The sequence below is a fragment of the Engystomops pustulosus genome, chromosome 3 (genome assembly GCF_040894005.1).
Source record: "Engystomops pustulosus chromosome 3, aEngPut4.maternal, whole genome shotgun sequence".
NCBI lineage: Eukaryota > Metazoa > Chordata > Amphibia > Anura > Leptodactylidae > Engystomops > Engystomops pustulosus.
In genome coordinates, this window is record NC_092413.1 from 136,316,371 (window position 1) to 136,340,087 (window position 23,717).

General features: G+C 43.7%; 1 protein-coding gene across 27 annotated transcripts in view; it reads left to right on the forward strand.

The window, feature by feature from the left end:
* DST (dystonin) overlaps window positions 1-23,717 on the forward strand; it is a 385,421-nt gene that overhangs the window by 199,921 nt on the left and 161,783 nt on the right. For 24 of the 27 annotated variants that reach the window (XM_072142244.1, XM_072142253.1, XM_072142226.1 and 21 more), the window contains 10 exons: window positions 44-150; window positions 813-932; window positions 2,206-2,301; window positions 2,382-2,509; window positions 20,148-20,241; window positions 20,417-20,571; window positions 20,671-21,199; window positions 21,457-21,585; window positions 21,932-22,009; window positions 22,805-22,966. In XM_072142244.1, coding sequence (XP_071998345.1) covers window positions 44-150; window positions 813-932; window positions 2,206-2,301; window positions 2,382-2,509; window positions 20,148-20,241; window positions 20,417-20,571; window positions 20,671-21,199; window positions 21,457-21,585; window positions 21,932-22,009; window positions 22,805-22,966 — 1,598 coding nt within the window. Of the gene's footprint in view, window positions 1-43; window positions 151-812; window positions 933-2,205; window positions 2,302-2,381; window positions 2,510-19,726; window positions 20,031-20,147; window positions 20,242-20,416; window positions 20,572-20,670; window positions 21,200-21,456; window positions 21,586-21,931; window positions 22,010-22,804; window positions 22,967-23,717 lie in introns of those variants that run through there. The other 3 variants (XM_072142242.1, XM_072142250.1, XM_072142251.1) reach the window with 2 other exon arrangements.

Consider the following 23,717-nt stretch of genomic DNA (forward strand, 5'->3'; position numbering starts at 1 on the left):
TGCCTAAAACACTGTAACGCATTATATTATCTTTCCCCTCTAGATGTAGATGTGTCTTCTCCAGATGAAAAGTCAGTCATTACGTATGTCTCCTCAATGTATGATGCTTTTCCCAAGACGCCAGATGGAGGGGAAGGAATCAGTGCAAATGTAAGTAATGTGGATTTCATACCTCCTCTTACAAGTTTTAGGCTTCTTTATTTGGGTTTTGTGTTCTGTCATCTCCAGGGTCGTATAACACACATTCAGCAGAATAGAATAAAATAGATGAAAATCTGTTCAGGAGTATATTGAATTAGGTATTCTTAGTAGTACAGTCTACTTAAAGTGATGCAAACCTGTCTGTGTGCTTCACATAATCTAGGAGTCCCTAGTTAAATATGAAATGTTTTAGGTCACTGCTGTTTATTATAGAAAGCAGCATTAACTACTGCAGGTATCCATTTTTTGTTGCAAAGAACCACATACAAAATACAGGCAGTATTTACGTACAAGATAGGTTCTGTAGGTTTTTTCTTATGTTGAATTTGTATGCAAGTCGGAACCGTATACTTTATAATTGTAACCCCAGAAGATAATTCTTTTTGGTCTCTGTGACAATTGGATTTTAAAATTGTTGGATTGTCATGAGAACCAGGATTAACAATAAAGCTTCATTGCAGACACCTTTAGTAACTGTTATAGCTGTACCCAAGGAAAACAGTGAAGATAAGACTGTTTTTGTGAACAATGGCATGAATTTTGAGAGTTTGCTTAGCTTCTGTATGTTTTTATGATACATTATGCATTGATGATTGTTTTTTTTTTTCTAGGATGTTGAAGTAAAGTGGATAGAATATCAGAATATGGTGAATTACCTCATCCAATGGATTAGGCACCATGTAGCATTGATATCTGAAAGGAATTTCCCAAATACTGTTGCAGAACTAAAGGTAATACCTGACTTTTGGATACCATTTTCCTTAAACATATAAGCAATACGTAATACCTGCAGCTGCGTGCATTAATGGCTCATGATAATATAAAATATGTTATTAAGATAGAATTTACAATGATTATGTTTATTTGGATTCAACCGGCACACAGAAAAATTAATTTCCATGGTCTCTTTTATGAGTTTACTATCCTAGTCTCAGTGCAAGGCCTATTCCTTCACACACTGCTGATACGCTGCAAAGTGGGTTGGACTTGCTGCGGTGTGGTACCACCAGGTCGTTCCACAGGGGTGACTTTTCCGCGGTGGCAGCCAAAATTGAGGTACAGGGACATGCAGGAAGTCAGGATGGGCAGCAGAGGATCAGAGTCTGGGACGTAGCAATAAGTCAAGGCAGGCAACGAAGGAGCCTAGTCAGGAACGGAACCGGGGTCACAATGGGAAATCACAATAACAGCGCAGGGAATCAGACAAAGCTTTCTCCAGGACATAAGGCACGAATATCCGGCAGGTTGTGAAGGGAGAGGCAGGTTTAAATAGATTTCTGGGAAATGGCCAGCGCCAATTAATGGTGCGCTGGTCCTTTAAATTTCCTAAAGCCCTAGGAGATGGAGGACACACGCAGACCGTGGACGGGAATCAGGAGCAGGAAGAGGTGAGCAGCGCGAATGGTGCGCCTCCAAACATGGAAGGGCACAGTAGAGCCCGCGACCCATATGACCCTCGTGACACTGTTATTTCAGAAACTATACATTTGGTATCTTCACAGCATAGACAATTCCCTTCAGATGATCTCAAAGATAGAAGTCTAAGGGGGTCAGCCTGGAAACCTGTGCTAGCATTTATTCTGCGGTGTTGCTATCAATCTGTCAAGGGTGGGAGATCTTGTAAAGTTTTCCCCTTCCTATATTCTAATGTGCCATGCCACAAAGAGGAAGTTGATATCGCCAATATTTCCCATTTTATTTTTGTTGTATCTATATAAATGGTCCATACTGTACAGTATATAGCAGTCATTTATATGCCTTTACTAGATTGTGTAGTAACTATAAGAAAATATGTTAGACCCATGCTAGCTTGTGGGAGACTATTGAACAAAACGAAATACAAACCTGGGATGATGGAGTGTTCTCACTTCCCTATTAACGACAGAAAGTAAAACAGAGGGGTTATCTTCTGTGAAGACCTAGTGGGCCTCTCTGTAACCATGATCCATGTTTTTTTCTTTAAAATTCTTGTCCTAAATTTTCTATTCCTGCCTTTTTTTGTAGGCACTTTATAAGCAATACTTGGAGTTTAAAGAGAAAGACATCCCACCAAAGGAAACAGAAAAAGAAAAAATCAAGCACCTGTACTCAATGCTGGAAGTAAGTTGGCTTTTATGTTTTTAGCGAATTTTCTGTGTGAATTAAAGAATCTCTTGATTTAAGACTTTTTTTCATTTCAGGCTTGGATAGAGTTTGGACGCATCAAACTATGTCAAGGATACCATCCAAATGACATCGAAAAAGAATGGGGAAAACTCATTATTGCTATGTTTGAAAGGGAGAAAGCAATACGACCTGAAATTGAAAGGTATGAACACGTTATCATTATATTCTTGTCAAATAATGAAGGACAATAATACCCAATTTAGGTATCACTAAAGTCTAATTATTCACTGAGATTCTAGAGGCAATCCAATAAAGTCTAAAACCTTACTTTTAATATGTTTATTAAAAGAGCTAGCTAGAACAAGACGTGCAAGTAGACAAACACAAACATATCTATAATTCAACAACTAGGCCTGATATACTAAATTTACTGCTCTAGACACAATCGTCTACAAGGGTGGATTCAACATTTGTTTAGCCAGGACATGCTCACTGCTAGCCCTTATTTATGGTGTAAGGGTTATCTAGCTTTAGAGGCTCTAGATGAGGAATCAAATAGGGAAGAAAGTCATGGTCCCTTTACTGATCTCAAACTAAAGAGTAACTAAAGAAAAACTAAACTAAAGAAAAACTGGTAACTTAAACTATTAGACAAATGAATTTGGGTCAGTTTGGACATTGTAATTTTAGTAAAGGTGAAACTGATGTTTTATATTCCTTATGCAATGATCCCCTCCTGACAATCAAACCTGGCATCATACAGACCTATGACAATGGAAACAAGGAGATTTGAGAAATATTTTCAAATTACTGGAATGTCCTTTTAGCAGATAAAGGTAGTGAAATGTAAACTGGAAACAGCAGCAATCATGTACAAAAGAAGTAGGAACCTAAAGGTTCTAGTACATCATTTCCTACCAGCAATTAAACCTGTGGGACCATATATAGATAGAAAACCAAATGGGTCCCTTAATCGTGGGCATTGTACCATATGCAAATATATGAAAACTTCCAAAATAATAAAGAGTGCATCCACAGGGAGAGCGTACAAAATATGTGATTTCATTAATAGTTCATCGCTTGGGGTAGTCTATCAGGCAACATGCTCATGCCCAATGGATTATGTGGGCAAAATGTCTAGAAAAATGTTTGCAAAATGCAAATTAGAGAACATATGAGTGACATCAAAAACCGAAAGTACACCCCCTTGCTATATGGCAGTTTCATCAAGGAGGTGCTAAATGTTCCAGGGAATCGATCCAGTGAGATCATCACCACTTGGTGGCGACTGGGACAAAATGAGCCACAGGAAGGAGGCACAGTGGACTTGCATTTTCGACGCCGTGAAACCAATAGGCATGAATGACTTTGTTTTATACACATGCTTCATTGATCAATAACTGTCCAAGGAGGTGCAAAGATAGAGAAAGTTTTGCAGAATCATAGACTGGGATGGAGGGACTTACATGGAACAGAGGAGATCTTGTACCTCATTATTCTGTGTATGAGACTTCTGCTGCTGTATCAACACAGTTCTTCTGCTACACAAACAAAGGGAGTGAACAGTTAGAAGCAGCCCCTCCCCCTCAGCAGTTGGAACATATAGAATTTGCTATGGAAACAAAGGACGGGAGTAATCCAAGCTCTGGAAATGGACCGATGACACAGACACAGAAGGCGGGCACTGAATCCCAGATATTCCTGCCTATTTGCCTCACTTACCCAAAGGACACTAGTTGACTTCACTTCCTGCGCCAAGACCAGGTCAAATCCAAGAGGACAAATGCAGTACAAATGATCACAAGGCAGAGAGTCTGAATTACAGGCTGAGCTACAGAAATAAGAGATGATGACAGAGTCCCTGCCCCAGGAATGATTACAGCAGAACTCTGTAAAAAGTGTTGTGGTGGGAGAGTCCCTCAATAACGGCAAATCAACTATTGACTAGCAATGGCAGTGAAACATAATAACCTGATCAGACAGTTACACAGGGATAAGCAGCAAAGATAGACTTAACTGAGTCGAATAGTAAAGACACTGCTGGACACAGATAATGAAAGGAATATATAACATTTCCCTACATCCCAAGAGCTAACAATATGTGGGAAAAAATAATAATTATCGGAGTTGCGCTTCCATCCACATGCTGTTACTGTTTTCCATGGAAAGTACTGGGACCTTTGGTGGAGATTTATCAAACGTGTTGCAGGGTAAAACAGCACAGATTTAGACTAGACAGTCTGCAGATTCATCACTGTGTCTGATGCTGGATGACAAATCTAGTATAGTACATATAGTATAAGACTATGGAGTCATACTTTGACTGTATTCAGACTTCCATTTTTCACATGCCATGGCCTTCTGCTAATAAGCATGCCCTAGTTTTGTCTGTTTTTCTACCAAACACACAATATTTTTAAAGATTGTTGCTAGGAAACATTCTGAAAACTGCATTTCTACAGTCATTTGCCTTTATGTCACAGATGATAATTTTTTTTCCCCACAGATTTATAAAGCATTAGGCCTCTTGCACACTAGCGTTGCGTTTCACGTCAGGGTGCAATGCGTGAAAAACTGACGTTTTGGCTGCGTTTTTGTTCCATTTTTCCTTGAAGTCATTTGCGTTTTTTTTGCGTTTTCGGCGCATTTTTGACGCGCGATTCAATGGGAGACTCGAGCATTTTTCAAAGGGACCATGGTTTGGGATTAAAATGTGTTATTTAATTGAAAAATAATGTCTTCTGATAATTTGCAAACATCTGCGATCTATTCTTCACTGTTCCGCGCGTATATTATCTCCCGACAATTTAGCAGATGTGAAGAACAGTGAAGAATAGAATAAAAACAGTGAACACAGTGACCACAGGATCATTTAAGAGAAAAACACAGTGCAGAACACAGTGCAGAATAGATTACAGATGTTCGGCACATCTGCTTACTTGTCGGGAGATACGCGCGGAACGGCGCAAACAAAATAGCATGTGAAGAACAATATATATGTGTGTGAAGAACACATTGCAGATGTTTAAATACATCTGCAATGTGTTCTTCACACATATATATTGTGGCCTAATAAAATATACCAAGTCAGGGAGCAGGGCTAAAAGCCTATGCAAGCGGAGTGACTAAATAATATCAGCAGTATTTAATGCAGAGGGTTATTATCTTCTAAACCCAATGCATTGGGTGTAGAGATGAGCGAACATACTCGTCCGAGCTTGATGCTCGATCGAGCATTAGCGTACTCGTAACTGCTCGTTGCTCGGACGAGTATTTCGCCCGCTCGAGAAAATGGCAGCTCCCGCCGTTTTGCTTTTTGGCGGCCAGAAACAGAGCCAATCACAAGCCAGGAGACTCTGCACTCCACCCAGCATGACGTGGTACCCTTACACTTCGATAGCAGTGGTTGGCTGGCCAGATCAGGTGACCCTGGGATAGACTAGCCGCTGCCCGCGCTGCTCGGATCATTCTCTGTCTGGATGCCGCTAGGGAGAGAGCTGCTGCTGGTCAGGGAAAGCGTTAGGGTGTTCTATTAGCTTACTGTTAGGCAGGAGTGATTCTACAACAGCCCTTCTTAGGGCTACAATAACGTTATCCTTTTTTTTTTTATTTGCTTGTGGCTGGGCTTGCTGGCACTAGTAGTGCAGCTAGTACCATATTGTGAGGAATTAGCAGGGGGACTTGCTACCGTTGTGTTTAGCTCTTAGTGACACACATATCCACCTCAAACACCAAAGTGGGAAAATTTATTACAATTAGGCACAGTCTGCCAGTTTCTTTTTATTTTACCTTTATTTTTTTCATAACTCAGTGTCATCTCATCTTGCATAGTAGTGTGCTTTAATGCTTGGCTAGAAAATAGCCATAGGAGAATCCAAACGGCTTACTTACGCCTACAGTAGCGTTATATATATTTGATTTCTGGTTGATCTGCTGGTGGCTGTAGTTGTTGCAGTGCATCTACTAGCAAATTGTGAGCAATTTGGAGTGAGACTTGCGACCACTGTGTTTTGCGCTTAGTGACGCACATATCCATCGCAAAGACCGAAGTGGGAAAATTTATTAGGGCCCGGGGTTGGATTTCAATTAGGCACAGTCTGCCATTTCCTTTTTTATTTTACGTTTATTTTTTTCATAACTCAGCGTCATCTCATCTGGCATAGTAGTGTGCTTTAATACTTGGCTAGAAAATAGCCATAGGAGAATCCAAACGGCTTACTTACGCCTACAGTAGCGTTATATATATTTGATTTCTGGTTGATCTGCTGGTGGCTGTAGTTGTTGCAGTGCATCTACTAGCAAATTGTGAGCAATTTGGAGTGAGACTTGCGACCACTGTGTTTTGCGCTTAGTGACGCACATATCCATCGCAAAGACCGAAGTGGGAAAATTTATTAGGGCCCTGGGTTGGATTTCAATTAGGCACAGTCTGCCATTTCCTTTTTTATTTTACGTTTATTTTTTTCATAACTCAGCGTCATCTCATCTGGCATAGTAGTGTGCTTTAATACTTGGCTAGAAAATAGCCATAGGAGAATCCAAACGGCTTACTTACGCCTACAGTAGCGTTATATATATTTGATTTCTGGTTGATCTGCTGGTGGCTGTAGTTGTTGCAGTGCATCTACTAGCAAATTGTGAGCAATTTGGAGTGAGACTTGCGACCACTGTGTTTTGCGCTTAGTGACGCACATATCCATCGCAAAGACCGAAGTGCGAAAATTTATTAGGGCCCGGGGTTGGATTTCAATTAGGCACAGTCTGCCATTTCCTTTTTTATTTTACGTTTATTTTTTTCATAACTCAGCGTCATCTCATCTGGCATAGTAGTGTGCTTTAATACTTGGCTAGAAAATAGCCATAGGAGAATCCAAACGGCTTACTTACGCCTACAGTAGCGTTATATATATTTGATTTCTGGTTGATCTGCTGGTGGCTGTAGTTGTTGCAGTGCATCTACTAGCAAATTTTGAGCAATTTGGAGTGAGACTTGCGACCACTGTGTTTTGCGCTTAGTGACGCACATATCCATCGCAAAGACCGAAGTGGGAAAATTTATTAGGGCCCGGGGTTGGATTTCAATTAGGCACAGTCTGCCATTTCCTTTTTTATTTTACGTTTATTTTTTTCATAACTCAGCGTCATCTCATCTGTCATAGCAGTGTGCTTTCATACTTGGCTAGAAAATAGCCATAGCAATAGGATAGCATCGTTTGGTTTTAAAAACTAAAAAACACACAAAAAAAAAAAAAAAACACACAAAAAAGGTAAAAAAAAAATTAAAGTTATAACTCTCATTTTCAAAATGTTTAACCCGAGGGCTAGGGGTAGAGGACGAGGGCGGGGACGTGGGCGTCCAACTACTGCAGGGGTCAGAGGCCGTGGTCCTGGGCGGGGTGAGACACCACCTGCTGATGAGGGAGCAGGGGAACGCCGCAGAGCTACACTCCCTAGGTTCATGTCTGAAGTTACTGGGACTCGTGGTAGAGCACTGTTGAGGCCAGAACAGTGCGAACAGGTGATGTCGTGGATTGCCGACAATGCTTCGAGCAATTTGTCCACCAGTCAGTCTTCCACGCAGTCCACCCATGTCACCGAAATCGGCACTCCTCCAGCTCCTGCACCTCAGCCTCCTCCCCCCCAGTCTGCCCCCTCCCAGCAAAATTTGCCATTTGAACCGGCATACTCTGAGGAACTGTTTTCTGGACCCTTCCCACAGTCACAAACCACTTGACCGGTTGCTGATGAGCAATTTTCCGATGCCCAGGTTTTCCACCAGTCGCAGTCTGTGGGTGATGATGACCTTGTTGACGTAGTGGAAGAAGTGTGTAAAGAGGTGTCCGACGATGAGGAGACACGGTTGTCAGACAGTGGGGAAGTTGTTGTCAGGGCAGGAAGTCCGAGGGGGGAGCAGACTGAGGGATCGGAGGATGATGAGGTGACAGACCCAAGCTGGGTTGAGAGGCCGGGTGAACACAGTGCTTCTGAGACGGAGGAGAGTCCTCGACCAGAACAGGTTGGAAGAGGCAGTGGTGGGGCCAGACGGAGAGGCAGGGCCAGAGCTGGTGCATCAGCGCCAAATGTGTCAACTAGTGAAGCTCCCGTGGCGAGGGCTCCTGCGGCGAGGGCTAGATTTTCAGAAGTCTGGAGGTTCTTTAAGGAAACACCGGATGACCGACGGACTGTGGTGTGCCACATTTGCCAAACCAGGATCAGCAGGGGTTCCACCACTACTAGCTTAACTACCACCAGTATGCGCAGGCATATGAATGCTAAACACCCCACTCAGTGGCAACAAGCGCGTTCACCTCCGGCCGTGCACACCACTGCTCCTTCCCCTGTGTCAGCTGATAGTCAGCCCCCTGCCCAGGACCCTGCCACAAAAACCCCATCGTCGCCTCCACGATCCTCCACAGCATCCACCAGCGTTCAGCTCTCCATACCCCAGACGCTGGAGCGGAAACGCAAATATAGTGCAACCCACCCGCACGCCCAAGCCCTTAATGTGCACATCTCCAGATTGCTAAGCCTGGAGATGCTGCCCTATAGGCTAGTAGAGACCGAGGCCTTTCGCAGCCTCATGGCGGCGGCCGCCCCTCGGTATTCGGTCCCCAGCCGCCACTACTTTTCCCGATGTGCCGTCCCAGCCCTGCACCAGCACGTGTCAGACAACATAATCCGTGCCCTGACCAACGCCGTTTCTGACAAGGTCCACCTGACCACGGACACGTGGACGAGTGCTGCCGGGCAGGGCCACTATATATCGCTGACGGCACATTGGGTTAACTTGGTGGAGGCTGGGACCGAGTCTGACCCTGCGGCTGGTCATATACTGCCGACGCCGAGGATTGCGGGGCCTACCTCGGTCCAGGTGTTTCAGGCCTACTATGCCTCCTCCTCCTCCCACCCCTCCTCCACCTCCTCCTCCGAACGACCATCCGTGGGCATGGCGCCATCAGTCGGTAGCTCTAGGCACAGCAGCAGTGCCGTCGCTAAGCGACAGCAGGCGGTGCTGAAATTGCTGAGCCTAGGCGATAAAAGGCACACCGCCCAAGAACTATTACAGGGCATCACGGCGCAGACTGATCTGTGGCTGGCACCGCTGAACCTGAAGCCAGGCATGGTTGTGTGTGACAACGGCCGTAACCTGGTGGCGGCTCTGCAACTCGGCAGACTGACACATGTGCCATGCCTGGCCCATGTGTTAAATCTGATAGTTCAGCGTTTCCTCAAGACATACCCCAATCTGTCTGATTTGCTCACGAAGGTGCGCCGCATCTGTGCGCATTTCAGGAAGTCCAGCACAGATGCTGCCACTCTCAGGGCAGCGCAGCGCCGCCTCCAACTGCCCGCTCACCGACTGTTGTGCGACGTGCCCACGAGGTGGAATTCAACACTGACCATGTTATCCAGAGTTTACCAGCAGCGCCGAGCGATTGTAGACTGCCAGATGTCAACTTCCACCAGAACTGGTAGTCAGGTCAGTCAGCTTCCTCAAGTCTACAATGAGGAGTGGACGTGGATGTCTGATATCTGTCAGGTGCTGAGTAGTCAACACAGATGGTCAGTGGCGATGCCGCCATCATCAGCCTCACCATCCCGCTGCTTGGCCTGTTGAAAAACTCTCTGGTCAGCATGAAGTCGGAAGCTTTGCGCTCCTCACAAGAGACGGGGGAAGAAGATTCCCTTGTTGATAGCCAAAGCACCCTTAGGTCTGTTTCTCAGCGCATATCGGAGGAGGTGGAGGAGGATGAGGAGGAAGAGGAGGAGAATGTTGGCGAGACACAAGAGGGGACCATTGTTGAGTCCTTCACTGTTGAGCGTGTATGGGCAGAAGAAGAGGAGTTGGAGGAGGAGTAAATGGACAGTCAGGCCAGTGAGGGGAGTGAATTCTTACGCGTTGGTACTCTGGCGCATATGGCAGATTTCATGCTAGGCTGCCTATCCCGTGGCCCTCGCGTTCAAAGAATTTATTCCAGCACCGATTACTGGGTGTTCACTCTCCTGGACCCACGGTACAAGCAAAATCTTTCCACTCTCATCCCTGGAGAGGAAAGGAGTGTGAGAATGCATGAATACCAGCAGGCCCTGGTGCACAAGCTGAAACAGTATTTCCCTTCTGACAGCGCTAGCGGCAGAGTGCGTAGTTCTGCGGGACAAGTAGCGAGGGAGAGTAGGCGAGCAGGCAGCTTGTCCAGCACTGGCAAGGGTACGCTTTACAAGGCTTTTGCCAGCTTTATGTCACCCCAGCAAGACACTGTCACCTGTCCCCAGTCTCGGCAGAGTAGGGCTGATCTTTACAGAAAGATGGTGAGGGAGTACGTAGCTGACCATACCATCGTCCTAAATGATCACACAGCTCCCTACAACTACTGGGTTTCAAAGCTGGACATGTGGCACGAACTGGCGCTGTACGCCTTGGAGGTTCTTGCCTGCCCTGCCGCTAGCGTCTTGTCCGAGCGGGTTTTCAGTGCAGCTGGTGGCATCATCACCGATAAGCGTACACGCCTGTCGACTGACAGCGCTGACAGGCTGACGCTTATCAAGATGAATAAAGCCTGGATTTCTCCTAATTTCCAATCTCCACCAGGTGAAGGAAGCTCAACCTGAATAATTTATCCACTCCTCCTCCTCCTCATTTTCCTCCTTCTCCTCCTCTTTGTACAGTAAAGCAGAGGAAACTGGCTATTTTTTTACAGGGCCCACTGGCTCTAGCTATAGTACTTTATGCATTTAATTTTTATGGAGGGCCACCGACCCGGTCCTCTGTTTTAAACAATTTTTGGGAGTGCCACATACAGGCACTCAATCTATTCAATTTTTCTGGAGGGCCACCTACCTGCTCCTCTGGTTTGAAAACTTTTTTGCACTGCCACATACAGGCACTCAATCTATTCCATTTTTCTGGAGGGCCACCTACCTGCTCCTCTGGTTTGAAAACTTTTTTGGACTGCCACATACAGGCACTCAATCTATTCCATTTTTATGGAGGGCCACCTACCTGCTCCTCTGGTTTGAAAACTTTTTTGGACTGCCACATACAGGCACTCAATCTATTCCATTTTTCTGGAGGGCCACCTACCTGCTCCTCTGGTTTGAAAACTTTTTTCGACTGCCACATACAGGCACTCAATCTATTCCATTTTTATGGAGGGCCACCTACCTGCTCCTCTGGTTTGAAAACTTTTTTGGACTGCCACATACAGGCACTATCCAAATTGAATTGTCTCCATAGCAGCCTCCACACGTTGTCTCCATTGCTACCTCCAAAAGTCGTCCATATAGCTGCCTCCATACATCGTCCCTTTATCAAACGAGGTGTGTCAGGCCGAAATTTGGGTTGTTTTCATGGATTCCACATCAAAGTTGTTAACTTTGTCGCCACCCTGCTGTGTTATCCACAAAATACACTGGCAAACTTTTACCATTTACGGATATTATTTCAGCGCTTCTTGCGCATCTGTTTACATTCCCCTCACCCGCCATATCCTAAACTTATAAGAACGCTACTACACTTGATCTTATACAAAAGGTTCTTAGAAGTGCTGTTTGGGGAGTAGCCTAGAGACAGGGGCTTGGATTGGCGAAAGCTTGCCTGGCAGCGGAGCGCCAGCTCCATGCCAAGAACCAACTAACATAGTTTTAACTGCAGCACCTTTAATCTACTACTAGTTCACTGCCTCCATACATGGCCGCCTTATCAAACGAGCTGTGTCAGGCAGAATTTTGGGTTGTTTTCATGGCTTCCACAACAAACTTGTTAACTTTGTCGCCACCCTGCTGTGTAATCCTCAAAATATACTGGCAAACTTTTACCATTTACGGATATTATTTCAGCGCTTCTTGCGCATCTGTTTACATTCCCCTCACCCGCCATATCCTAAACTTATAAGAACGCTACTACACTTAACTTGGTGCAGGCTGGGACCGAGTCTGACCCTGGGGCTGGTCATATACTGCCGACGCAGAGGATTGCGGGGCCTACCTCGGTCCAGGTGTTTCAGGCCTACTATGCCTCCTCCTCCTCCCACCCCTCCTCCACCTCCTCCTCCTCCTCCGAATTACCATCCGTGGGCATGGCGCCATCAGTCGGTAGCTCTAGGCACAGCAGCAGTGCCGTCGCTAAGCGACAGCAGGCGGTGCTCAAACTGCTGAGCCTAGGTGATAAAAGGCACACAGCCCAAGAGCTATTACAGGGCATTCCGCATCAAACTTGTTAACTTTGTCGCCACCGTGCTGTGTAAGCCACAAAATATACTGGAAAACTTTTTTCATTTACGGATATTATTTCAGCGCTTCTTGCGCAGATGTTTACATTCCCCTCACCCGCCATATCCCAAACTTATAAGAACGCTACTACACTTGATCTTATACAAAAGGTTCTTAGAAGTGCTGTTTGGGGAGTAGCCTAGAGACAGGGGCTTGGATTGGCAAAAGCTCGCCTGGCAGCGGAGCGCCAGCTCCATGCCAAGATCCAACTAACATAGTTTTAACTGCAGCACCTTTAATCTACTACTAGTTCACTGCCTCCATACATGGTCCCCTTATCAAACGAGCTGTGTCAGGCAGAATTTTAGATTGTTTTCATGGCTTCCATGTTAACTTTGTCGCCACCCTGCTGTGTAATCCACAAAATATACTGGCAAACTTTTATCATGTACCGATATTATTTGAGCGCTTCTTGCTCACCTCCTTTGGTTCCTCTCTGCCACCCATTGGTTTGAAGCCTGAGTCCATTTAGGGTATGTTGCCATGCCACTCTCTAGCCTGCCGCTGCTGCCGCTGCCTCTGCATGCCGTCCCCTATAGTGTCAGGGTCAATTATTGGATGTTTTAGATGCTATCTAGCCTCATTCGGTCACTCTGTCATGGCCATGCTGTTGCCCATAATTTTGGCATAATGGTGCGATTAAGCAGCCTCAGAGGCATCCATGCATGCTGCCCCTGCTGTTTCCTGTCCATTTCCGTGGTGTTTCCATCCTTTTCTGAGGTTCCCAGGTGTTTGGCCAAGCTTCCCTGTGCAGAGCCTTGGTCCCCTTGAAAAATGCTCGAGTCTCCCATTGACTTCAATGGGGCTCGTTACTCGAAACGAGCACTCGAGCATCGGGAAAAGTTCGTCTCGAATAACGAGTACCCGAGCATTTTAGTGCTCGCTCATCTCTAATTGGGTGCTGTGATCTGAGATCAGACACGATCCCGATTGTGCACAGACCCTGTCACTCTGCTTTACAATATAGGTATGCTTTCACACATTGGCAATATCTAGCACTACCCAGCTCTCAGCTAGTTGTAGCACCAGAGAATGATATGGTCCCTAGCCAGCCCAGTCGCACTGCGCGATCCAAAGGTGCACTACAGCTAAAGAATGCTATCCAAGTAGCCTTTAATACACTGCATATTAAAAATCACTACACAATTAGCCCCCGACATGTTTCGCCAGGCACCTGGCTTCATCAGGGAACGGGCTAATAGTGAAAGTCGGCGTGAGCACGCCGAGTATATAAAGACAAAAGCCCTCCCATCGGTGTGTGCCGATATCCAATAGGCTGGATGGAATTGCTACCAGCCTCCGGACCTCGGACTGCCAATAGGTCCAAATTAACCAATGAGGAACCGATTACCACTCATCAGCTGTTCCTCAGTCCGTCCCATCAACGGAGATGTCAACACTTTGATGTCCAAGTCTGCGCATGACAGGTGGATCGGTAAGGTACGATGATACCACTGACAGCGTATGCGTAGGGACTTAGTATCGATCCGAGCGGCAGGCGCCGAAAACAGCGCATGCTCGGGGACTTAGCGTAAGTTCACTTGGGCGCTCCTTATGAAGAACTGTCATTGTGATGGCGGCATCCGTCCAGGCAGCTGACACGGACCCAGACGCCTAGGTAAGTATGATACCGTTGTTGCAAGTTATCCATCATGCACAGGAGATCGCGGCAATATGTAACTTGTATAGGGGGGAGCGTTCAGATCCACCTGTCCGGCCCGGCCAAGACGTTCTACGGTGTTGGAATACAATGGGGCACATTTACTTACCCGGTCCATTCACGTTCCAGCGGCAGATTCTCGGACGAGCGTTCGGGTCTTCCGGCGATTCATGAAGGTCCTGCGCCCGATGTCCACCAGATGTTGCTTCTGCGCCGAGGTCCACTGATCTCTTCCTGGTGCATGTGAGTATGGCCCGTGCGACCAATTTTTTGTTTTAAATGCGGCGGTTTTTCCGAATCCGTCGGGTTTTCGTACAGCCACGCCCCCCGATTTCCGTCGCGTGCATGCCAGCGCCGATGCGCCACAATCCAATCGCGTGCGCCAAAACCCCGGGGCAATTCATGGAAAATCGGCGCAAATTGGAAATTTTCGGGTAACACGTCGGGAAAACGTGAATCGGGCCCTTAGTAAATGACCCCCACTATTCCTTATCGTGGCAGAGCAGCTATAGATTTAGATGTGAGTCAATAAAAATTTAGACTCACCCCCCAAATTAGTTGATATCATACAGTTGCTAGATTAGTGACTTGTAGGGATGATCAAAATATAGGGATTGGAAATCAATAAGAAATATACAGATGGAGCGGATAGGGGACAGGACCATAACAGTAGGCAAAGAATAAGTGAGATCCTCCATCTGGTATGGACCATATTGGAAATTACGCAGTACAACGTGTGGATGCGGAAATTGCGGGAGGAGTACCTTTCTCATAATATGAGCGTGAAGATAATATAGCAAGAATGTTAACATTACTAGGTGTAAATAGGGGGATCATAATATGTGTGTATCTGGGTTAAAGGTATGCAGTGAAAGTAAACCCTTCATTAAGACCTGCTGGGCTCAGGGATTTGAGTCTACGATCAATGTTGGCTTGACGGGGTCCAATTTGTACCTGGTCAATAGCCCAGAAGCGTAGGGTGTTCATATCCATGCTATCATTGTTACAAAGGGGCCTCACGTTCACATCCACACCCCTGTGTGACAAATGTTTATGGATCAAAGATATCAATTTATTTGTGCGCAAGCTAGCACTGCACAAGTTCCACAAAGAGGAAGAAACTGACAAGAAAAAACTAAGGCAAAGAGAAACACAGGCCTTGGAGGCTCTTCTAGCTTTGGAGGAAGAAAATAATTTAGGTTCACCCAACATACAAGCTCCATTAACAGATATGAAACCCAGGTCTAAACATACTCCCCCCTTCTCAAAATTTCAGAACATTGTGACCTTTGTACAATTAGTTTCGAAGGATATAGAGAAACTCAAAATGGATAAGAGACAATCCTTTAAAAATCTCAATGTGGATGAGACGAGGGCACTGGAGGAACTCCAAGCTGACCATGAACTAACAGTGAAACCCTCCGATAAGGGGGGCAACACGTTGGTCATGGACACCACGGAGTATGTTGAAATGGTCCTGAGACTTCTATCTGACAGATCTACATATGAAATCCTTCGAGGGAACCCTACATCTACTTTCATCGGTGAATTAGAAATACTTCTTTCTGAGGCTAGAAATGAAAATTTAATAAGCGACAATGAATTTAAAGTCTTATTCAATAAACATCCTACGATAGCGACATTTTATGCGCTGCCAAAAGTGCACAAAGGACGATCACCAATCCCCGGGAGACCCATCGTTTCAGGATGTGACTGTCTTGCCCAATCTTGCAGTTTTTATATTGATAAAATGCTAAAGCCCTTTGTCTGCGCCTTACCCTCGTTTCTACAAGATACGAGGGACACCAATCAAAAGATACAAGAGCTACCATTAACTCCCAACACCATGATTGCCAGTCTGGATGTTGAATCTTTATATAGCAACATTGAACATCATTTAGGCCTCAAAGCGGTTGAGCATTTTCTGATGACGAAGGGTATACAGTTTAGAGAGCATAACAAATTCTTACTTAAACTACTACAATTTGTCCCTACTCACAATTACTTTTTATTTAATGGGTCCTTCTATCACCAGGTCAGGGGGACGGCTATGGGGGCGACTTGTGCACCCTCATGTGCCAACCTCTTTCATGGATGGTGGGAGGACACCATAGTCTTTTCTGAAGATATGATTAACTATACCCAACATATATCTTACTGGGGAAGATATATAGACGATGTGCTCATCCTGTGGGAGAGGGGTCCCAACCTCTTCATGGAATTTGTGAATCAACTCAACCACAATCACATTGGGATGAGATTTACATCAGAGATCAGTGCAAACCAGATAAATTTTCTAGATCTTACGATCTGTACAGATCCATCAAGACGTCTGAAAACTGATATCTATCGGAAACCCACCTCAACCAATAACTTCCTACTGTGGCAAAATGGCATCCGCAGCCCCTTAAATCGGGCATCCCTGTCGGTCAAGAGCTTGCAGAAAATGCTCCGATGAGAAATCATTTAAGGAAGAATGTAACAACCTTTATCGGAGGTTTAGGAGTCGCGGTTATCCCAAAAAATGCCTTAATAAGGCTTGCACAAGGGCGAAGAATACCGACAGGGACACATTATTTTACAACAAAAAACAACAGCCAACTAAACAGGTTATCAGATGCATCGGCACATTTGATGCATACGCTTATACCATTAATAGAATCACGTCTCGTTACTGTCCGATCCATACTGCGGATCCTGATCTAAAAGAGAGGTTAACAGATAGACCCACCATCACATTCCGCAGAGGTACAAACCTACGGAACTTTCTAGTACACAGTCATTTCCGAGGGACATCTGAGTCCATTCACAAATTGAGGAGTCTCGCCCTAGGTTCTTTCCCTTGTGGGACATGCTCATTCTGCCCTTTCATGCCTAAGACTAAAACATTTGTCAACCCAGTGGACAATAAATCATTTACAATCGGATGTTTCATGAACTGTAAAAATACAGCCGTGGTTTATGTGGCCCAATGTGCCTGCCCACTATTATATGTGGGTAAGACTGTGCAACAACTTCGCAGAAGGATCTCAAGCCACATCAGTTGTATCACGACTAACAAGGATACTCCTATCTCTAGACATGTAAGATTAAACCATGGTGGAGATGTGAACACCCTACGCTTCTGGGCTATTGACCAGGTACAAACTGGACCCCGTCAAGGCAACATTGATCGTAGACTCTTGCAACTAGAAGCAAGATGGATACACAGACTCAAATCCCAGAGCCCAGCGGGTCTTAATGAAGGGTTTACCTTCACTGCATACCTTCACCGAAATTTCCGCATCCTCACATTGTACTGCGTAATTTCCAATATGGTCCATACCAGATGGAGGATTTCACTTTTTCTTTGCCCACTGTTATGGTCCTGTCCCCTATCCGCTCCATCCATATATTTCTTATTGATTTCCAATCCCTATATTTTGATCATCTCTATACAGTAACTCTGATGTCTCAAGTTCATACTACAGTCACTAATCTAGTGACTGTATGATATCAACTAATTTGGGCGGGTGAGTCTAAATTTATATCAACTCACATCTAAATCTATAGCCGCTCTGCCACTACAGGGAATATTGTATTCCAACACCGTAGAACGTCTTGGCCGGGCCAGACAGTTGGATCTGAACGCTCCCCCTTATACAAGTTACATATTGCCGCGATCTCCTGTGTATGATGGATACCTTGCGACAACGGTATCATACTTACCTAGGCGTCTGGGTCCGCGTCAGTTGCCTGGACGGATGCCACCATCACAATGACAGTTCTTCATAAGGAGCGCCCAATTGAACTTAGGCTAAGTCCCCGAGCATGCACTGTTTTCGGCGCCTGCCGCTCGGATTAATACTAAGTCCCTACGCATGCGCTGTCAGTGGTATCATCGTACCTTACCAATCCACCTGTCATGCGCACACTTGGACATCAGAGTGATGACATCTCCGTTGATGGGACGGACTGAGGAACAACTGATGAGTGGTAATCGGTTCCTCATTTTTAATTTGGACCTATTGGCAGTCCGGAGGCTGGTAGCAATTCCATCCAGCCTATTGGATATCGGCACACTGATGGGAGGGCTTTTGTCTTTATATACTCGGCGTGCTCACGCCGACTTTCACTATTAGCCCGTCCCCTGATGAAGCCAGGTGCCTGGCGAAACATGTCGGTGGCTAATTGTGTAGTGATTTTTAATATGCAGTGTGCTAAAGGCTACTTGGATATCATTTTTTAGCTGTAGTGCACCTTTGGATCGCACAGTGCGACTGGGCTGGCTAGGGACCATATTATTCTCTGGTGCTACAACTAGCCGAGAGCTGGGTAGTGCTAGATATTGCCAGGGAGCACAGGGGCATTTACTTATACGCCATTGTGTGAAAGCATAGCTATATTGTAAAGCAGAGTGACAGGGTCTGTGCACAATCGGGATCGTGTCTGATCTCAGATCACAGCACCCAATGCATTGGGTTCAGAAGATAATAAACCTCTGCATTAAATACTGCTGATATTATTTAGTCAGACAGCCACCAGGTCTCATACTTTGCAGTCCAGACTCATTGGCCATCCCAGTAAGGGCTCATAGCTACAGCCTTGGATACCACAAATAAATACTAGTGGTTCCATTTTACAGTTCTTTAACCATAGGCACATGTGTTTTTAATAATTTCTCAGATTGAGCAGCCAATAGTTACACCACTACTAATTTTAATTTATTATACTAATAAAAGTGATGTTCTAGAATCACGTTAGTTGTCCGGATATGGGTAATTCTGTGCCGCCTAAGGCGGTTGTATGTGTGTAAAAAGATCATTCAGAAATAGAGACATTGTAGAAGCCCTTCCTGTACGTATATATATCTTAGGTTAATGGCATTTGCTGGAAATCGGTAATTCATCCAGAAATTTATTTAGATTTTTGTGAATCCATTTAACTGTAAGGCCATTTGCACCCAGAGATAGTTAGTGTTTTTCTGGAGTAACAAGGTCGGTTTATAGATTAGCCTATAGATTAGTCCTTTTCCAATTAATTAATAATAATTAATTGGACTAAAGCCATGAAGCACATTTTTATACAAAGGGACAGACAGATGATAACTTCTCTTAACAAGCAGTAAATGATTGTCTCTTTGAAAGGCAAAAGGTTTTACTTTCATAGCTTGACACCTTTCAGGCTATCTGGTGTGCTACAACAATTACTTTTCCAAACCGTGTGCTTGTTGTGGATGTTAATTGTTTCCTTGTTCTGGTGCTCAGGGATGTAAACACTGCTGGTGTATCAACACAGAGGCTTGGAACTGTCTGATTAAGAATAACTGAAATATTTGGCATATCCATTTCCCACAGACGCCCAAATGAAGCCGATAAGCCCAAACATGCTCAATGTTAGAGCTAGGGAGGAAAGGCAAACTTCAACTGGTATATATGGCTGCAGGCAAAATCCTTTGAAGAGCAATGTGAACATTATTTGCTGGGTTTTGAATCTACATGTTACAGCGTATTTAAGAAAGGACGCTAGTGGTGCTCTTAGCCAGTAGGGATATATTTTAGTTCCTGGAAGCCGTACATTCTGCAGGTTTTTTTACTCTTATCTTTTATCAAACTGTCAGTTTGGATGGGTGACCGAGGGTCAGTGGTATAAAAATGAACAGCACCTGTTATGGCTACTACAGTAGTGACTCTGTACTCACGGGGAGCAGTCGCACTAGTGTCGGCTCCAATGAGAACTTACTATCGGTTAACTGTGGTCCTACCATGATAAATTCATACATAAGTTTTGGTGGTGAGCAGTCAAGCAGCACAAGGTATGTTTATTAAAGCTGATTTTATATATATATAGTATTGAAATATGTAAATAAAGTATACAGTGAATTTGTTTTTTCTAATGTTGATTGTTTTATCTATTGTTTGATTTTTTTTAGGCAAGAGATGCTTCAACAGATTGGAAACAGGGTGCAGAGAGATAGCCTTGGATGTGAAGATAAACTGCTGTTAGCTCGGAGTGCTCTCCAAGCTGTAAGTATTTCTAACATTTTCTAGTACAACTTTTGTGTCTCTTATTATACTGTACATGATTATTTACAATTTTCAGAATAATTTATACATTATATAGCTTTGGCACTACAATTCAACTGTGTCACTTTGTTCATTAGAAAAATGCAATTACATACTTTTTTGTTCCCCATTGTAGGACACTAAACGCATGGAATCTGGAATCCAGTTTCAAAATGAAGCTGAGATTGCCGGCTACCTAATTGAATGTGAAAATCTTTTACGACAGCAGCTTGTGGATGTCCAGGCACTTGTAGATGGGAAGTACTTTCAAGCAGACCAGTTAGTACAGAGGTAATACTTCTTTACATTATTTATTCATTATAGCAAAAAAATTGCCTTAATTCATGATTCTGTTATGATTAATAGCCATCTCTATGCTTCTCTATGCAGGGTCGCTTCTTTACGGGATGAACTGCTGACATTGAGAAATGAATACTCTTCACTATACAGCAAAGGACGGATGATTTCATCTGATCAGACACAACTTATGATATCAGGAATATCACAAAGCCTAAACTCAGGATTTTCACAAAGCTTGAACCCTGTTATGAACTCTACAATGTCCCACAATATGGCACCTATGTCACCAACCAGCCTGACTCCAAGTATATCTGGCCCTATGTCTCCTGCTCTGCTACCTAATCTAACTCCTGGTCTGCCACCCAGCCTTACAACTAATATGTCTCATGGCTTTAATTCACATGTGACTCCTATGACGCCATCATTTACACCAAACTTTAACCCAGGTTTAATCCAAAACTATGCAACTGGGATGAATTCAAATGCAATGCAGTCATTCAAGCTCATGCATGCCAAGAAACCATTATTAAAGTCATCTTTTGCTGATCAGAATTTGCCAGAGGAAGAAGTGAATGTTAAATTTGCTCAAGATCTCCTCAGCTGGGTGGAAGAAATGCAGGTAAAGTTGTCTGGACTATATCCATGGGAAATGGACTATTCTCTGCATAAAACCTTTCATCTTGTGTTGATAACTTGATGACTAATGTCATAGTCTGCTATAATGATGGCAGAAATGGATAAAATCATAATCCATTAATGTAATGGAACCCGGTGATTGGAAAACTGTGACATCATTATGCTGCTTATGGTAATGATAATACAATAACTTCTGAAAGAATGAAAGTGAATTCATATCTCTAATGTGTTCCCTGACAGATACACCTGGACCGAGCCGAATGGGGTTCAGACTTGTCCAGTATTGAATTGCATATTGAGAATCACAAAAATTTCCATGGGGATGTTGAAGAATTTGAGACCAGTTTGAAAGAGGCAAAAATGAGTGAGGTATAGGATTTTATTACAAAAGGTTTTTTTGTACTGCATCCCAAGTCCTCGTTATGTCACATACCTCCTTGTCAGATAGAAATCCATAAACATTACATTTAATCTTACCATTTAATTACTGTACCTTCCCTGAAGCATATGTTGTGTCTGTGCTTGCCTGATGTTCTGCCTTCTAACATTAGCGCCTCTGGTTTGAAAACAGCACATAGCTGTGTATTACCCAGACAGAGCCTGTTAAAGCTCTGCTCATATGACAACCTCTGTACACTTAACTGGCAGAACAACATTTTTAAATAAAAATATGTTATAGAGATTTAGTATTCTTATGTTGCTCTTTATTTTGCAGCTCCAGATGTCAGGGCCATTGAAAAGTTCTTATGCTGATACTGTCAGCAAAATTGAGGATTCCTATTCCAAACTGCTGGTAAGACAATAGCTTTGATTGTTCTCATCAGTTAAAAAGAATCTGATTAGTAGCCAGTTAGAGGGGACCAGTCAGTTCTCTGGAATGTCAAGATGCTCCTGGTTATAACATTGCTGAAACACCTTTTTCATAACTGTGCATTGTGTTCTCTGTATCCTGAAAATGTATCAATAAAGTGATAACTGGGTTTAACCATTTCCCTTGTAAAGCTGGTGTATTCATACACAGTGTAGCTCTGTAAGACTGTGTCAAAATGTACTGATAACCACCTTGAAATAGTATTGCCCAGTTCTCAAGTTATTCTAAAATTCTAGGATGAACATCTGAGGAAACCATAAAATAGATGCTTCAAAATTATTATATTATAATCTTTTTTATTTTTACATTTCTCTTCTTATATAATAAACTTCATGTTGTTTTCTACACTCTTCTAATACGGTTTCTAAATCAGTATTTAAACATTGGCAGTTGATTGAGGCAGCTATGATTCTTTGCTGAGTGACACTCCACATGACAGTATTCTATGTCCATTTATGAAATGATCTATTTTCAGCTATTAAGATAAACAGTCTGAGTTGCACTACTAAGCTATCTGAGGTGCTGTGTTTGGTGAGCAGTGAAGAGACAAACAACTGTTTGGTGCGGGTACCAGACATTGAATGCAAGCCAATCTGATTTTGATCAAAATATTTTACCTGGAGTATGACTTCATAAACACTGTTGGAATAAATCCTAAATGGTAAATGTTGTTAACACATTGTTTTCTTTTTTGTTTCCCCTATCTATTTTACTAAGAAAACATCAAGAAGTCGGCAAAAGAACCTGGACTCTCTTTACAGTTTTGTCACAAAAGCCACAAGAGAGCTAATATGGCTGAATGAAAAAGAAGAGGAGGAAGTAGCTTATGACTGGAGTGATAGAAACCAAAACATAAAGGCTAAGAAGGACTATCATGCGGTAAGTTTCCGAGTCTGTGGTACAGTACAGCAGATCTTCAGGACTCCAGTGTCCTCTGTGTAATGCAATTATGCTAAAGGATATATGCTTGTATCAAGGATTGTAAAGCAAGCACACTGACATACTGGTGTGTGTCACATCTGGCAGGATCTGCTCTTCGCTTAGCTTTTATGCCCTTGTTTTTAAGAATAAAAGGTTTAAAAAAAAATTGCAAGTGAGCCTGCGGGGCTCCAAGCTCCATTAAAACCTATGGAGCCCAGAGCCCTCCAGACTCATTTGCATAATTTGAAAATCCCTTTTTGGAAAACCAGGGCATAATAAGCTAAAAGAAGAGCACACACCAGTATGTCAGTGTACTTTACAATCCTTGATACTGGTAGATGTCCTTTAATAATAATGAGCAATAATAGTCTAGAAATCTATACTAGGTCCTTCCTGACATAAATTTCAGCTATAACCTGCACCAGTATGCTGGTGCAGGCTATAGTAAAATTAGCAGGCCCCATCCCGCATTGTTCCCTGCCCCACCACGTCCAATTATCAGAAAAGTGGTATACGGGAGGCAAAAGAAGGGAAAAGTTGCAATTTCCTGTCTGTGGGCCAGTATTTGTGACTTTATTGTGCCGTGTACACCAGAAAAGTGGCATATTATCCATGATAGGTCGGCTACAATGTAAACCAATTGGTTCTTTACTTCAAACAACTGTCTAATAGATAATGAACCATTTTTAGTTAATTATCTTATCTCTCT